Source organism: Harmonia axyridis, chromosome 3 (assembly GCF_914767665.1).
Source record: "Harmonia axyridis chromosome 3, icHarAxyr1.1, whole genome shotgun sequence".
Lineage (NCBI taxonomy): Eukaryota > Metazoa > Arthropoda > Insecta > Coleoptera > Coccinellidae > Harmonia > Harmonia axyridis.
The window spans coordinates 22,806,084-22,823,162 of NC_059503.1; the positions used below are offsets into that span (position 1 = coordinate 22,806,084).

Here is a 17,079-nt window from a genome sequence, read left to right on the forward strand (position 1 = left end):
TTTATATTTCAGATTTACTATTCTTTCATTCATATACCAACTGTCAAATCATTATTCAACATCTAATACAGCATAGTTTTGCTTGTTTCATACATATCATATATTTTTCTGATGAAAATAATCCAAAATTCTAATCAAACTTGGTCAACGTAGAAAAAAGTCATGAAAAATGAAGTAAGGTAAGAATTTTTTTAAAATACACCAGAACTCAAATATATCGGGAATGTTGATTTTCGGTTTTAAATAAATCTGGCTCAAGGCTCACGTCTAATTTAGAAACACCCTGTATAAGTTGTAAATTAATAAGCCGAAAAAATTCGAGAAATTCTCTAATAAAATATTTACATAGGTAGATATCAATACAAAGGCAAGATTCAAGATTTCGTAACAACATATAAGGTGCGCAGCTAAGTTCCTTCTGTTTTTTTAATGAAAATGCAACTTTTTTGTGAAAAAATGGTCACGAATGAATCGTTTAAAGTATTGACCATTGTTAGCTTCAACTTTTCCCATCTTTCTGGTAAAGCTCGAACATCGTTACGGTAAAAGTATTCTCCTTTTGAGGCTATCCACGAATTAAGGCATTTTTTGATGTGTTCACATAAATAAGTGGAACTGCTGATGAGCCAGACCATGTGCCATCGACCGAAACAAGTAATAATCTGACGGCGCAATATCTGGGGAATACGGCGGGTGGGCTAGGACGTCCCAGATATGTTTAACGGGTTTAGTACTGTGAAACTGAGCGTTATCATGCTGTAAAATCACTTTATCGTGGCCCTGCTCGTATTGTGGCCGTTTTTCGATCAGTGTTCGACTAACACGCATCAATTGAAATCGGTACTGTTTCCCAGTAATGGTTTCACTTGGTTCCAACAGCTCATAATAAATAATACCGACCTGGTCCCACCAAATACACAGCATAACCTTCGCAGCGTGATTATTCGGTCTAGGCGACGACGTAGAAGCAGACCGGACAGTCCCCATGACTTTCTTTTGTTTGGGTTGCTATAAATAGATTTTTCATCTCTCGCCACGATGCGTTGAAGAAAACCCTTTCTCTTTTGCCGCTTAATCAGTTAATCACATGCAAAAAATGTCCTTTGGCTTCATTTCATATTCATAAGGATCCCAAGTTTTTGAAACATTCTCAACGCATTGAGTCGCTTGGAAAAGGCTTGGCAAATAACTCCTAATACTGAAGAAAGTCTCTTTTGCGTTTGGCACGAATTCTCATCTAGCAATACTTCCAATTCAGCGTCTTTAAAGTTTTTTGGCATTCCTTCACGCGTACTGTCATCAACATAGAAATCACCGCCTTTGAAGCGGCGGAACCAATCATGGCATGTTGTTTCATTTAGAGCTGGATCTCCGAAAACTTTTTGGAGCTCTCGATGCGCTTCAGCCGCCGTTTTCTTCGAATCCAAAAAGAAAGTAAATACTTCTCGCAAATGACGATTATTTGGCACAAAATCAGATTTCACACAACCAAAAGTATATAACGCCAAAACAAAATGACTAATGTGTTAAAACAGTTTGTTTGCCATAATATGTCTAAGCTTGGTTCATGTCGTTTTGGATATGACAAAATCGAACAGCATCTAATAAAAGTTATTTATTTTAATGAGTGAGTTCATTATGCCAAAGAATAAGCAACTCACGTATTGTATTCAGAATTTTATCCCATTTTGATGAGGATTTAGGTGAAAAAGACTACCTATATTATATTTGTATGTATAGTTGTTTAGTGATGTAAAGTATAGAAGTGACCTGATCATGAAGTGTGAAATTAATCATACAAATGTTGTTGACGAAAACCAAGGCGAAATCATTAGCTGCTCATGCCACGACTACGGCTTCAGCTGAAGGGTGCAAGATGAAAACATACATTTTACATACTTATATCAGAGTGTTCTTCGCAGATAAAAAACGTTTAAATGAGCTACATTACTGTTTAGACCTCTTCAGACTAATTTTAACCCTTTTTTTCGTCCTTCAGGATTTGTAGATAAAGGAGCAGTTTCAGTGGGGTGGCTATGTGTACATTAATGCACTGCACACCTCTTATAAACCATTTAATCAAACAAACCAATAACAGTTCACTGTTTACCAATATAGGTGAACAAAGCTCACAAGGTAGCACAAGAATTCCAAAATATAAAATTTCAGAATTCTCGCCAAGCGAAATGTTCAAAAATAAAACGTTTTTATAGTTCAATAGTTTCTTTCAATACATCTTATGATATGCAGGTCATTCCATTTGAAACACGCACTTTTTATCATTTAAATATATAGTGATTTTGAACAACCCTATGATTAGGGATGTATTTTATATATAACACGTGGATGATACCCAAAATTTCAACTTTCTAGGGTTCCAAGTCCGATAGAGCAGTGATTACTACACAAGAAACCAAACTTTCAATAAAATCGTACCTTCCGTTTTTCGAATAAGTTTAGGATTCCATCGACCTTGTCCAGCCCTGTAGTACTATAGTATTTGATTCTCTATGTTGGAAGGAGTATTTTAAAAATATCTTTTGTTATGAATTGATGAAATGAAATGTAGTTAAAAAGTATACAAAACGAAGTATTACAGAAATATTTTTCTAGATCAAGTGATAATATTCTTACATTTTGTGATCCAATTCTAATTCTCGTAAGGAAATGAAATATCTGTGACTTTCATCATGAAAAAGTTTGTATTAACAGGAAAACAAAATTTAGAACGGCTATATTTACGGAATACCTAGTTGGATTAAGTGCTGCATTCGAAATCCGAACCAACATTGAAAAATTCAAGCTTCTAAGACTCTCCTTTTGAGAGATATCTTATTTACGACCGGACGGACGGAATCCAATTTAAGCACAGATGCATGATCAGTCAGTCGAACCTTATCGTTTGGTACCATCCACTGTTCAAATTCTAAAAATTACAGACATTGTAGCGAAATGATAGTATGATCTGTTTGGGCATCAAGCGCTCTCAAATAGGACCCATTTCCTGTGAAAATGAAAATAAGTCCTCCAGAATGGGTGGAAACATACAGAGCAATGAAATAAATGACTAGAAGTCGACCAATGCATTCATCGTTTGCATCATTATTCATTCCTTCATTCAAGAATCTCCGTTTTAGTGCCACCATCTTTCATATGCGGGCTGAAATGGGATGTTAGGCATTAGGGTCTGATCCGTGAGAAAAATGTCCTTGTTATTTGTCAGAATGATAAAAATTCCGTATCAAATCACACACCCAATCCGTTCAAAAAAATCACGCTGGTTTATATTTCAATTTCTTCCAAATCCATTCAGGGATTATTGGAAGTCATGATTCAATTCTGAATTCATTGATTTTATATTTTATTCAATACACTCTGTGATCAAATTTATTCTCCTTGAAGAAAGAACGGTACCTAATTAATCAATTGATCAAAGAGGAAATATACTTTGAGACATAAAAAATGCAACACCAAGAACGTGTTGGAATTTTCAACCAAATATGGCATAAATGTTCAACTAGGACTTCGATATTTGTGTTATATTATAACCGTGTTTTTAATTTCTTGAATTTAAGTTTTGAAGAAATAACTTTCATTGGATTTGAGAAATTGATTTTTTTAACCTTTAAAATTCTTGAATTTTTTTTTAGCTAAGAGCCAATCCCATAAGAAAAAAAAACTATTTTTGTACAAATTTCCAGGATAATAGCATACCTAAATTTTCAGAAAATAATCTCGATATGATTATATAAGTATTTAATATCATCAACAATTTCATATTCACTCTTTATAATGATACCTACATGTCATTCCAACGATTAATTTGCAGCCTTATATGATGTATGTATCTCTTAAAAACGATGAAAGAGAAAGTTAACCAACCATATGTTTGTGATTGAAAATAGCCATCAATAACATATTAATTTCAAAACAAAACATTTATTAGTAACTACCTATATTGTACCTATATGATATTATTTGGTCTGTGTTACTTTTTATAGAGGAACAAGGCATCACTGTTTTTTCACCTTGAAGCGGTTCAACTACTTCATACCATCAAGAAGAATATGTATTCCCAAAACTCGCTTATTTTAGTGTTGCTCCACTGGCTACAATTATTCTCATAATAATACACCTTGGCACACTTTCACCGACGAAATTCAACTCCAAAACAAGATCTATTACGTGTTTTCAGCATTTAAAAATATCCCGATCGAATTCAATATGAAAATTTGAATGGTCTCAAACTCACTGATGACGAATCAGTCCTCAAATTCAATTCTGTTCGTCCGTAAACACGATAACTCTCAAACGGAACAACTTACGTATTAGAAATTTTAAGGTAGGATCGGATCTTGAATCATTAAATTTGTTAATGGACAAAAAAATATCGAAAAAAATTACCCAATATTTTCACAACTCAGTTGTGATTTTGATTTGAAATAACGATTTCAAGCTGATCAAATAAATGATAAAATTCAAGCTGAACATGGAAAAAAAGAGGAAAGCACTGACCTGAAGTCGATAACTTTGGACTCTATAATTTTGGAAGCAATAAAATTCATATAGAGTTGATAGGATTACCTTTACCTAATGAATTTAATTTCAGTAGCTCAAAATTCACAATCTAGACTTTTATCAGCTTATTCAAGTGTTGTAGGTATCTTCTATTAAAACTTATAAAATCTAGAAACTAGTTAGGACTTAAAAGATGCCTTGAATTATTTTCAAAAGAAAAAGTTACTATTTACTGAAACCCCTTCAAAAAAAACTAAGGTCTAACCTAAAATTGAATGTTGAATTATAGGAGGGATCAATCAAATATAAACAATTATTGCACCAGATGATAACTCATTGTATTTGAAAGTTTTGGAGATGTTTTTTATCAAATATTGATTTTTAATTTGATCTAAATTCAACTTTTATACAACCTTTAACGAAAGTGACATCTATCGAAGAAAGACTTACCTAAGCAATTTCTTCAGTAGGTTAAACCTCAAGTAGAATTCTGTATGGCTTCTTCCAGAATTAGAAGCTTCTTGGTTTTTTAAATAGATGGCGCTCAATAAAACATAGTGACGACACGAGTGACCTCGTTTTCGATTAACTGGCGGTTTCTGAGCCTAAATATGGCGGCTTTTTATCTACATTCTCCTTTTACCTGATTTTTGGGATGTATTAAGTCACTGTAGTATTCTTCAGTTGAATATATTTGTTCTATATACAATCAAGAGATATCAGGCCCAATAATTTAAATTTTAACCATGTGTAAGTTCAGTCAAAGGATCCCATTTGACTTGCAAATACATATTTACGTATAAAATTAATCCTGAATAATTCAACTCTCCTGAAATTTATGTCTACAATATCAAATAGATTAGTATAAGTTGACGTCACAGAGCAGCTATTGCGGGACATCTGACAATTCAGATGTCTGGAATACACTTCTAAATGGATGACTACCCCAAATCAGTGTAATCGACAGATTAAACTGATTTGAAGCCCATTCGATCCAATGAGCTATCCATATGATTAATTCATTGTTACATTTCTCCCCAGTAGTTGAAGAAACTATAGTGTGATGAGCTTATACTACATCGGTATTACATCTACGGTGCTGACACTACTCCATTATAGTTTCTGTAGAAATTAATATACTAAATATTTCAAACGGCAGAAAAACAAAAAGGTCATTAATGTTTTGTGGGTAATATTGAATTTAATTCCATTCATTATTGTATAGTGACAGCAGTAATCAACACCTGAATTATTATATCAAAAAAACTTCTAATTCAATATATTAAATTTATTTAGGCAATTCTTTCAGTGTTTGAAACATTGAACGTCTCATATGCAGAAGTTCACAATATAAAAAAGGCACTCCAATTATCAAATTGTCATTCAAGTATCAAAAATGGTGAATCTTTATAATTCATCGATTTTATTGAATAACTCAAGTTTTATAACAAATATAATCCACTATCATAATCGAGATAATCTGAGCATTTCATTTCATAATAAAGAAATTATTATATAACCATAGTACACATGTTAATGAAAAGTTTTAAAGCAAATTGAAAGTTAAGAATATTCAGTTTCGGATTTAAAATATAAATATCTTCTCAAATTGAGATTATTTTTGAGCATTCAGCAATTATTATTATTCTTTATTATGAAACGTTTTCAAATTCTCTTAAAATAATTTGGCAGTATTTTTCCTGTATTTAAAGCTTTTAATGTCTATATCTCCTTCTTCATCAGTAAATATTTTCATTTCTACATATTTCAAACAATTACTTGTAGAATCGTTTGTTTGCATATTTGACAACCAATAAAAATCGAATTTTTCTTACAATAATTCCATTGCTTCTACAGGTCTTTATAACAATAAAATTGACCACCCAATTATTTTGATTTTACTGATTAAGGCCTACCTTATGCATTTTGAACTGAAATAAATCCATTCATAGAGTAAAAATAAGGAAAGATATTTTTGAAAGAAACATATGTTAACTAAATTTCATATGTATCAATTTATATAGAAATGTAAGTTTTGACTAAAATTCTATAAAATCTGTCTATTTTGGTATTCTGCAATATCTAGAATTGTATGCGGTATTTACTGTTCGTAGAATTCGTTGACGAAGTCTTGCTTTCTCGTCCAAGAGAAGATCCTCTCCTAAGTTGAGGAGCGCCATACATACCAATTTTAGAAGGTGGCGGCAAAGAAGAAGCGGAATTGTCACTCATTGTGGAAGTAGAATCTCTTTCTCTACCGGAACTGCCGCTTCTGACCCTCACAGCTGGTTTCCTTAGGGAACCGCTTGAGCCACCGCTGTCTACCAATCTGCCATACTCACCCAACTTCCTAGGAGGCGGTATCAAAGATCTGGCAGGTGAGTGCCGAAGACTGCTAGTGTTTGAACTTAGCGAGTCTCCGCCGTCTGATTTTTTCCGCTGCATCTCGCTATCGGGCAATCTGTTATAATCTCCCAATCTTCTGGGAAGCCCACTTCTCTGAGATGTCCTAGGCGGCCTTGGCAGTGAACTTGGCGCTGGACAATGCGGTGCAGGCGATGGACTTTTGGACGCTGCTGAATTGTTATCTACCCCGTCCTGCATCCGTTGCTGTTGGCTGGTCCGGCCCTGTTTCTCTAACAGAAGCATTTCGCCGGACTCGTGTCTGGATGGTGTTAGAAGGAACGATTCTGATTCATACAGGGTGCCATTTTTTGAACCTATACCTGCCAGTAGTGGTTTGGGTATTTTTCCTTTTCTCTGCGCAGAGACTGGATTAGTGAATCCTGGAAAACAGCAAAGACCCCGCTGAAATGGATAATAGAAAAGACACAGTTTGGACGTATCCGGGACCTGCGTGAAATTTGTTAGTATCACGGCAAGCCACCCGGCAGCCATGCAGGATGAGAGGGTGGGAATTTGGGGCGGGTTGGGACAGGAAACACTCACTACAAAAGCTCGGATTCGAAGAATGTCCATGTTTGAGATAGAATTCAATCTTTATCATTTGGAGTATAAGAAGCTAGCGATAATTTTTAAATATTTCGGAATAATTATTTAATATCGCAAGAGTAATATGTTATTACAACCCTAAGTCTAGTAGTTCAAAAAGTATAAAGTATAGCTAGTTTTCAACTGTCAAAGTCTGCATTGAAGAAACTTTTAGAAACCGTCCTTAAAGTTGTTCAGCTGGAAATCAAAGCTTGAAAATAATGAAACAACTTTTAATGTAAGTAGACCCAAAAGTAGTTTTGAATAGCTGTTTTGAAAACCACACAACAGAAGGATAAACAGACAATAGAGTTCGAGATTAATAGATAAGTGAAAGGAGCAAATGAAAGAATGAGAAGACTGTGTGAAAAATTCATTGGTAGAGAACAAGTACAAGATCCTAGAGCAATACATTCAAAAAGAGGAGAAAGTTAATACTACGAAGTATTTTGAAAAAGTCAAGATTAAAAATATTCTTAACAATAATTTTTTCAGCTAAAGATGATAAGGTAATACTCCAAAAATTCAAATCTAAATATTTTCCAAAAAAAAAATTTCTATTTCAAACTCTATATTTTGAGTATCAAACTCCTTTCACTATTTGTATAGAAAAAAATACTTTTGTGTATATGAGATAAAAGTTTTCCAAAGTTTTGATTTAATATAACATCTAGAAGTATAATATATCGATAAAAATTAAAAAATGTAAAAAACCAAAAAATAATTTATAGGAACAAAATTTCATCATGAATGTCCATAACTGCAAATTATGATTTTCTTATATTTGCCTGATTCTAACAGAGGATTGTCCAACTGAGTTTATTATTCCTAAATTTCTCTAGTTCTTGATAAAACGTCAAATCATTGATTGTTCACAAAACAAAAACTATTGTGAACATAGGTATATAGCACTCAACTATAACACGAATGACTAGCAAGTCCAAAAAAATCCTCAATAATTGTTGTTGGACTTATTTTTTGTTGGAAAAGAGATTAATGGATAGGGACAGCAGGTCAATTAGGCCAAATTCAGTAACACTTTACACTTAAAAAATAAATAATTTATTCAAAAAAGCATGCCTTTAATATAAAACGAAAACATGCAATCTTCTTAAATACAACACTGGCCATTGATAGTAGTCAATGAAATAGTGAGTTGATGTTGGTAAAAAAGCAAACTATAACTCATGAATTCTATTAACTCTAAATTTAATTAACAATGAATTCACAGATGCATCAGTATTAATTACCTAATCCCACATGAATGAATATTTTGTTGTGACGAATATGGAAAACAAATTATTTCCTTATGATTCTTTCGACTACCAACGATGCATTTAAAATTGAAATTGTAAAGGATAATTTTTGAATTTTTCGGTACCCTACATAAAATTTCAAATATTGTCAGTCTCAGAAACTCGCAATTAACCCAGTACACAGAAAAACAAACTAAACTAATGAGGGATGTCATTTTTTTTCTTTGCCCTCAAATAATTTCAGACCAATTCTTGTTCCATATTTATCATAAAAAACTTGTAAAATGAAAATTCCAAGGGCAAAAATGAATGAATATCAGATTAAAATTTTACAACTTAATGCTAGGTTTTTGAATATTAAATTGAACCCTACGATGTTAAAACTAATGCATCTATTCTAATAAACTAATGAAAAAGTAAACCTATTTTACTTCAAATTCTGTTCAAGAGTAATCCAGTAATGTTGATATATACTGGTGATATTTGAAAGAATTCCAATAGTAGCAAAATCCATTTGAAAAGTAAAAACCACTCAAAATCTATATCACTTTCAGACTCACGATTGACCTTTCCCAATATTTTTCATTCAGGCATCATCCAACAGATAACATCTAATAGAAAGTCTCCGTTTCACCTACCTTACTCAAAAGTTGGGAATCCAACTGGCTATCTATCTCTTTCAGTTGATTGTCTAGAGATTGTTTTGTTTGGTCAAAACTTTTGTTTGTTTCGAATTTATAGGATGGCATATGGTACGAGGAATCGCTGCTGGCATAAGAATTTCCAGAACCAAATCCAGTGGTGCTAGTAAGTACACTACTCACTGTAAGAGAATATTAGGGTGTTAAATAATAAGTGAAATAGTTCAGGATGAAAAAGTCATAACAAATTTAAAAATAAACTGGATTCTTGTTAATAGCAAAAGGTATTTTGTCCATAGTATGATAAAGGGAAGATCACTGAATTTAACCCAATTATAGTATCATTTGTACTTGTCACTGTAAAAAATTGGTTGAGATGAATAATAATAATAAGTTTATTCATCCATTAAGACACAATACAAAAGGTATATAGGATGAGTCAACATGAAAAAAAAAAATTTACATAGAAGCTTAAATCTAAGACAAAATATCAATACAATATTCCCCAACTGAATAATAACATTTTTTCAACAAAATTTTACTTCAAGTTTGAATTTACGTAAGTCCAGTGATTTCACAGAAGATGGTAAATGATTGAATAACTTAATGCTCTGATAAAGTGGAGAGCATTCAAATTTTTGAGTATGGTGCTTAGGCACTAAAAGAATCTGTGAATTCCTGGTCTTGTATTCATGGTTGCTGGATAGTCTTGTCCAGTTTTCTTCATTTTCCTTTGCATACACAAGACATTTCAAAATATAAATGCAAGGTAAGGGCAATAACCTATTTGCATTAAATACTGGCCGACAACTTGTTCGAGAACTCAAATTAAATATTTTTCTTATTATTCTTTTCTGTGCGATGAAGATTCTTGAGATATCCACACAGCTACCCCACAAAATAATATTGTATGTTAAATGGCAATAAACCAGGCTATAATAAATGTCTAATAGTGAACCAACAGGAAGTACATTTTTAACTCTTAGTATTGCAAAAAAAGTGGTGTCGAGTTTTTTGCAGAGATAATCAACATGGGTAGTCCAACTTAGATTTTGGTCTATATAGACACCCAGGAATTTGGTACATTCACTTGGAACAATGGTGTCCTCCATATAACGAATTCTCAAATTACCCCTCTCGAAATTTTTCAGGCCGAAGTAAACACACACCGTCTTATCTACATTCAACGTCAACCTATTCGAGTGACACCAATTCACAAATTGTGTTACAAGGGTCTCACAAGCTACTTGTAATTCCCCACAGCTCCGGGCCAAAATAACAACCGAAGTGTCATCCGCAAACAGTGTCAGCAACAGGCATGTTAAATGATGAGGCAAATCATTAATAAATAATAGAAACATTAACGGTCCCAGCACGGAGCCCTGGGGAACGCCAAGGTCCACACCATACTCTTCCGAAAAACGATCATCCACTCTAACCGACATGGTTCTCTCGTCGAGAAAACTTCTAAGCCATTCCAAAAATATCCCCCTGAATCCTAAACTATAACATTTATCTAGAATGAACTGAAAGGAAAGTGTGTCGAAAGCACAGGAGAGATCAAAAAATGACTATTTTAGTGCAGTTTTTTTCCATGAGGAGAGCTGGCTATCACTTTGCCTAAATGTTTAATCATTTTGACTCAAGTACAAGTTGACTCTCAACAAAATGAGCTAGATACTTTCTTATCAATGGAGATAAATATTTTTTCCGATAAGTCAAAACATACACATCAGAATTATTTGAAATTTTGTGTGCATTTATAAAGTTGTCAAAGAATAATTTAGGAGTCCTTCATATTTTCTCTAAGTCTTATAATTTTTTAGATGCTCTTAGTGAGTGTCAAATATATTGTCAGTTTAGTCGTTTACTATCGTCTGTCAGATAGTGCATCCGATATATTGAGATCAATGTCTAATTTCTTTTAAATTTTTCTAGAACTTCTATAGAAATTCAATGATCAACCCTGACTTTAGGTGATGGACTTTTGAAAATTAAACATAATAATCATAATAGTCTACAAGTCAATAAAAAAATGTGAATAGAGAATAATTGAAATACCTTCATCTGCAGCTCTTCCATATTTTGGCTAGATCAAAATAACTCAAAACAACATATAATAACGTAAAAATAAAATTGTGAAACTTTTTTCAACTTATGATTCTAAACTATTTCAAAAATTCTGAATAATTGTAAATTTTAATTTCAACTTACCAAGCTCTTCTCTTGATACTGTTGAACCCAATACATGGTCGATATCTGCCCCGGCCAAGCTTCCATGAGGTGTGTGATGGGGAGATCTGCCCAACATACTAGATACATCTTTATCATATGTATGCTTTTGAAGCACCCGAATCATTGCATCTTTTTCTGCTAGTTTAGACTCAAGGTTCTTCAACCTACAAAAAAAAAATATACAAAATAACTTTCACTTTATAAATGGAATAACAACTGACCTTGACTCAAGGTCAGCAACTTTTTTCTGAGCAGCGTGTACTTCATCCATATGACGGATTTTTTCATTTCTAGCTTCTGCAATAATCTTTTCTGTCTCCTGACTTGTTTTTTCCAAGGCAGCTATCTTAGCATCCCTATTGAAAATAAATTCCATATCAATCAAATTTATTACATTAGTTTAATTCACACTTACTTTGGAATACTAGCGGCATCAATAGCTGCCTGTCTCAAAGCGCTTTCTTCAAGATATCTCTGTTCCCATTTGGAACAGTCACCCTCAAGTCGCATTATTTTTTCATCTTTTTCCCTCAGCCTTCTCTTTAGTTCAGAAATAGATTCATTCTCTGGATTATTTGGAGAATCCCAACCAGACTTTGTTTCTTCACCTGATTGTCCCGCCTTAGCTCTTTGGAGTTCCTTCTCGAGTTGAAGCCTAAGTTTTCGCTCAGTTTGTTCTCTTCTATCACTTGCTGATTGCAAGGATGAGAGAGCTCTCTGAAGTTGAGCGACCCTTTCAACATAAACCTGTTTCTTACGGTTCTGAAAAAAAAGAAAAAATCAATCAATAAAAGAAATATTGAAAATACTTTTCGTTAATTTCAAGTGCTTTCCATGTCACCCTGGGGCTTGGCGATTTAAGCTTCTCGCCCTCACTATGACTTGAACACACCAAAATCAAACTGTGAAATTAAACATAAACAAACCAGCAAACCAAGTTTGGAGTTCAAAAGCTGTCGTTAACTGGAAAGCACTTTTTATAAGGAGATAATGTTCAGTACCTCTTCTTCAAGTCTAACTACATTCCCCTGTGCATTAGTCAAAGCAGTGTCTAATATGGCAATGTGTGTCCTCTGTTCTTGAAGTGTGGCTCTTTGGGCTGCTAGTTCTATTTCTTGTCTTTCCTTAGCAGCAACCAACTCTTTATCTGAAAATAAGACCTTCTCAGCAATCTAGTATCTAGCTTCCCCAAAACAAGACATACTATGTATAATGCAGTGTTAAGAATGAAGGACAACAAATGGCATTTTAACATTTAATCAGAAAAATAGTATACTATATTTATTGAGGTGAGTTACCGAATAAAATATATTAAATTTAAGATAATATATGAACATAGTTTCAATTTTCTTACTTTGTGTTATTAATTGTGCAATAAGAACTTCCCGCTTGCTCAATTCTCTCCTCAAACTTTCGGGACCATTCACATCAAGATTTGATGCTCTCGACAACATCTGACTAGACAACAAATCAACTTGCTCTCTTAGAGCTCTGTTGATTTCTTGTAATCTTCTTGCATCAGTCTGTAATTTGGTTCGAGCTGCCCTTTCAAGTATTTCACGTCTCTCACAAGATTGCACTAACTCTTCTTGAGCTCTGTGAATCTTCAAAACCTCTTGCTCCAACTAAATTGACATAGAATTATAGTTATTTATGTATCAAGGGAGTTAAGAGGGTTTTAACCACAGAGGGCAACAGATTTCAATCCCGAGGGACGTAAGTCCCGAGGGATTGTTGCGTTGCCCGAGGTGGTTAAAATCCAATAACTCACAAGATAGATAATTAATTTTATTTCATACTGCATGAAATATAAAAACCAAATTGTTTTGGTTTTCAGAACAAAACGAATTATCTTTATTAAGAATTAAGTAGGCATGGTTGCCATGGAAATGTCACTGACAACTTTGTAGATATTTGTCATATCGTGTTTCTCATCATATTCAAATTTGTGAAAATGAATGCAAACTCAGAGAGAATTGAGATTTCAAGAGATTTGTTGGAAAAGGCTGAAAAAGCTCGTTCCGTACTACTACCGACAAAGTCGGAACTTAAGTACAAAAAGGAATATGACAAATTTCTGCAGTGGATGGAAGTTAACCGTATGGATAGTAAAAACAAGAGTGAAACTGTAATGTTGGCGTATTTTCAAGAGATGGTATCTATTTATTCTTTTAGTCTAATATGTGAATTGGTTTATTTTTCTTACAGTCTGAATTGTATAGTCCTAATTCGCTGTGGACTAAGTGGTCAATGCTAAAATTGATGATGAGAATACATGATGACATAGATGGAAGTAAATTTCACGAATTGGAAGCGTTTCTCAAACGCAAAAGTAAAGGCTATGAGCCAAAAAAGTCTCAAGTGTTTAGTCGGGAAGATATTGTCAAATTTTTGAAGAATGCGTCTGATCAAAAATACTTACTTCATAAGGCATGTAATGCAAACTGTAACGATTGCACATTTATTGTTCTGTTTCACAGGTAGTTTTGATTATGGGTTATTTCGGGGGCTGTAGATGTCAAGAACTTTTGAATATGAAAATTAATCACATCGAAGATAGGGGCTCTGTTATGGTGGTTGACATTCCGGAAAGTAAAACAGATATTCGTAAGAGATTTACTATTGTGGAAGAAAACGAGTGCTCTGCATTGAGTCTAGTGAGGAAGTATATGCTTCTACGTCCATCGGGCCCGGAAAGATTTTTTCTAACGTATCGAGGAAAACGTTGCTCAGTTCAACCGGTTGGAAAAAATACATTCGGGAAAATTCCAAGCAAAATTGCTAGTTTTTTGGAATTGTAGAATCCAGAAGCATTCACAGGACATTGTCTGCGAAGGACTTCTGCGACTGCCTTGGTCAATGCAGGAGCAAATATGACAACATTGAAGAGACATGGTGGATGGCGAAGTTCAACGGTGGCAGAAGGGTATTTGGCCGACAGCATGGAATTGAAAAACAAAACTGCAAGAATGTTAGCTGGCATGTCAGATGAAAGAAGGGAAACAACTTCATGTTTGAATACAGTCATTAACAGTGACAACCGTTTAATAGAAAATCCTTGCAATTCGGGTAACAACTTTAATGGTAAATTCGACAAATGTCGGTTTATTTTTGTGAACACTTTAGAGGGAGTTAAAGATCTATAACTGCCCTGTTTAACTCCCAAGGGAGTTATGACAATGTTTATAGTTACGGTAACTAAGCATTTATGCCTTTGTAATGTATCAGTATGAAATAAAAAAATTAAATCAAAAATGCAAACATGAGGAAGTAAATTATTGTTTTACTTACTTTTTCTGTTTTGGCAATTCTCTGCCAATATTTGTTTAATTCTAATTTCAAGGCACTATTTTCTTTGCTGAGTAAATCTACCATTTCTGCAGAAGGGCAAATTTGTTCACCAGTAGCCTCATGGTCTTCTCTTCCTTTGGTGGGAGGTCTAGGAGCTGAAGTTCCTCTTCGAAATCCAGCTATATCACAATTTTCATTGATAGCTGATAAGTCAGGTTGGGATTTGGAAAGAGTTGCTTTTTCATTCAGCTTATTATTAGCTTTATTTACAGCAGCTTGTATTGGAGATTGTTGTGACCATTTTGGATAATCTGGTGGAGCTGGTAAGTTATTGAGATCTATTGTGCCCATTTGCAGTTGCAAGATATCTATGCTTTCTGGTTTAGGTATTGATGTGGATGGAACTTTAACTTCTTTGGCTAATTGTTTCAATAAAGATGACTGTCCAAGATAATCATCAGGAAGATCGGTGATACCTTGCATACCAGACTCAAACGTATGGATAGAACTAGCTTCAAGACTATTTCTCACAGAATTTCCATTATTGACCAATGATGGGGATGGGGAAGCAGATCCCCTTTTTTGAACTGGAGATAATTTTGGTTCACTGTATAAACTAGAAGACTGATGATAATTTAGGTTAATATCCATAGTTCCTGAGTTTCGCCCTAAAATCAAATTAAAAAAAAGAGAAATTAGAAAATCATATCCTATAAGTCAAAATCCATATACTTACCAGTCCAAGGTTCATCACCGGCACTGTGTATAATTAAAGTATTATAGGAAGAAGATGAAACATCTAAAGAACTTCTATTAGAAGGAAGACTATCTCTTAATGAACTTCTATTTGAGTCCTGCAAATTTTCTTGTCCTTGTGGCTCTTGCCTTGCTGTATGTCTAATAACATATTTTTCTTCATTGGAAAGATTTTCATTTGATGTAGATACATCAGTTTCACTTCCACTGAGTGCTTGATGAAAATTACCCTGGTTATTATTTGGCATATAAGATCTGAACCTATTGTTTGGTTGTAAATTTGAACTCATTTTCACTTTTATCGAGAATTCTATCTGAAAAAAAAAGTTGGAGCAATAAAAAATCAGAAAATTTATTCAGGGAGAAAATAACTGTGACTTTAGGAAATGTATGAAAGTAAATTTTAGTAATCACCTTGAGCTTGTAGGTTATTGTGAAAACTCAAAAATTACCCTTATATTTTAACAATGATGAATCTGTGAATTTTCAGTTGATTTTACAACAAAGACAGGTAAGGTTTAATTTCAAAATTAAGGCAATACTCTCAAATATACTCAATATCAGACATTACAACTACGCTGTTTGATACATTTTATCAAGGAATTTCTGAAGTGGGTCCAATAAACAGCCAAGAATTTTATCTGTACTCTGTACTAGCTTACTGATGATCTAATTAGAAAGATATTCATTTTCTGGAAGCAATAACCTCACTGAATGAAATATGAAGGTGTTACAAGAAAACATTTCATTAATAAAAAAGAATTGTTGCTAATCATCTCATTCGCGGAATAGCATTAACTAGAAGTCAAATTATCAATGTTTTATTGCTTTAATAACTTTCACACAGCCTAGAACTCAGTAGTAATAATATTTGCTATGTACTCACCAAAGAGAAAAATATTCAATATAAGTTACTATATCACTTTACTGTATGGTTTCATTTACTTTTTTGATGACATTTTTAGATATTTTTCAAATAAAAGGTTGAAATAAATAAAAAATTGTAAAGTAACTACCCAACCACCGACAAAATTAGAGATAAAATTCGCCGCCAGATGGTACACGATGCAACGCGCATTTTTCAAATTCCTTTACACCCATTAGTACCTAAAGAGGTCCAGACACGTCACAATGAAAACAATTAGATTTGCCTGATATGAGCTAATATAATGTACCAATCAAAATTATTGAAGTTTAAAAAAAAATGATGATTTTATAATTAAAATTATACAAATATTCATTTTCAGTCTTATGGAGGAAACAAATACATTGGTTTCGAAGTATAGATAAATCCGTCTTATTAATTTTTTAACAATCTAGAGACACATATCGGAATCGGATTGAAAATCAGTATTTAATGATAGTAACGATGACCCGATAGTTTATGTATA

The 17,079-nt window shown here is 33.4% G+C and overlaps 2 protein-coding genes across 6 annotated transcripts; one reads left to right on the forward strand and one right to left on the reverse strand.

Moving 5' to 3' along the window:
- Positions 1 to 5,791: 5,791 nt before the first annotated feature.
- On the reverse strand, positions 5,792 to 16,750 carry LOC123674704 (angiomotin-like protein 1). 5 transcript variants are annotated; one of them, XM_045609689.1, is made up of 10 exons: positions 16,575 to 16,750; positions 15,669 to 15,998; positions 14,933 to 15,600; positions 12,996 to 13,266; positions 12,643 to 12,788; positions 12,057 to 12,403; positions 11,863 to 11,997; positions 11,621 to 11,805; positions 9,404 to 9,588; positions 5,792 to 7,326 (listed from the first exon to the last, which is right to left on the reverse strand). In XM_045609689.1, exons 2-10 carry the CDS (start codon positions 15,976 to 15,978, stop codon positions 6,601 to 6,603), a joined length of 2,973 nt encoding a protein of 990 aa, XP_045465645.1. In that variant the 5' UTR covers positions 15,979 to 15,998; positions 16,575 to 16,750; the 3' UTR covers positions 5,792 to 6,600. The 5 variants fall into 5 exon arrangements, with proteins under 5 accessions (XP_045465645.1, XP_045465643.1, XP_045465644.1 ...); XM_045609687.1 differs by having other exon boundaries at positions 15,669 to 16,002; positions 16,575 to 16,749; XM_045609688.1 differs by lacking the exon at positions 16,575 to 16,750 and adding an exon at positions 16,103 to 16,466 and having other exon boundaries at positions 15,669 to 16,002.
- LOC123674705 lies at positions 13,557 to 14,770 on the forward strand. Its single transcript, XM_045609692.1, has 3 exons — positions 13,557 to 13,796; positions 13,850 to 14,071; positions 14,122 to 14,770. The coding sequence occupies exons 1-3, from the start codon at positions 13,596 to 13,598 to the stop codon at positions 14,440 to 14,442; spliced, it is 744 nt and encodes a 247-aa protein (XP_045465648.1). The 5' UTR covers positions 13,557 to 13,595; the 3' UTR covers positions 14,443 to 14,770.
- Positions 16,751 to 17,079: the final 329 nt, after the last annotated feature.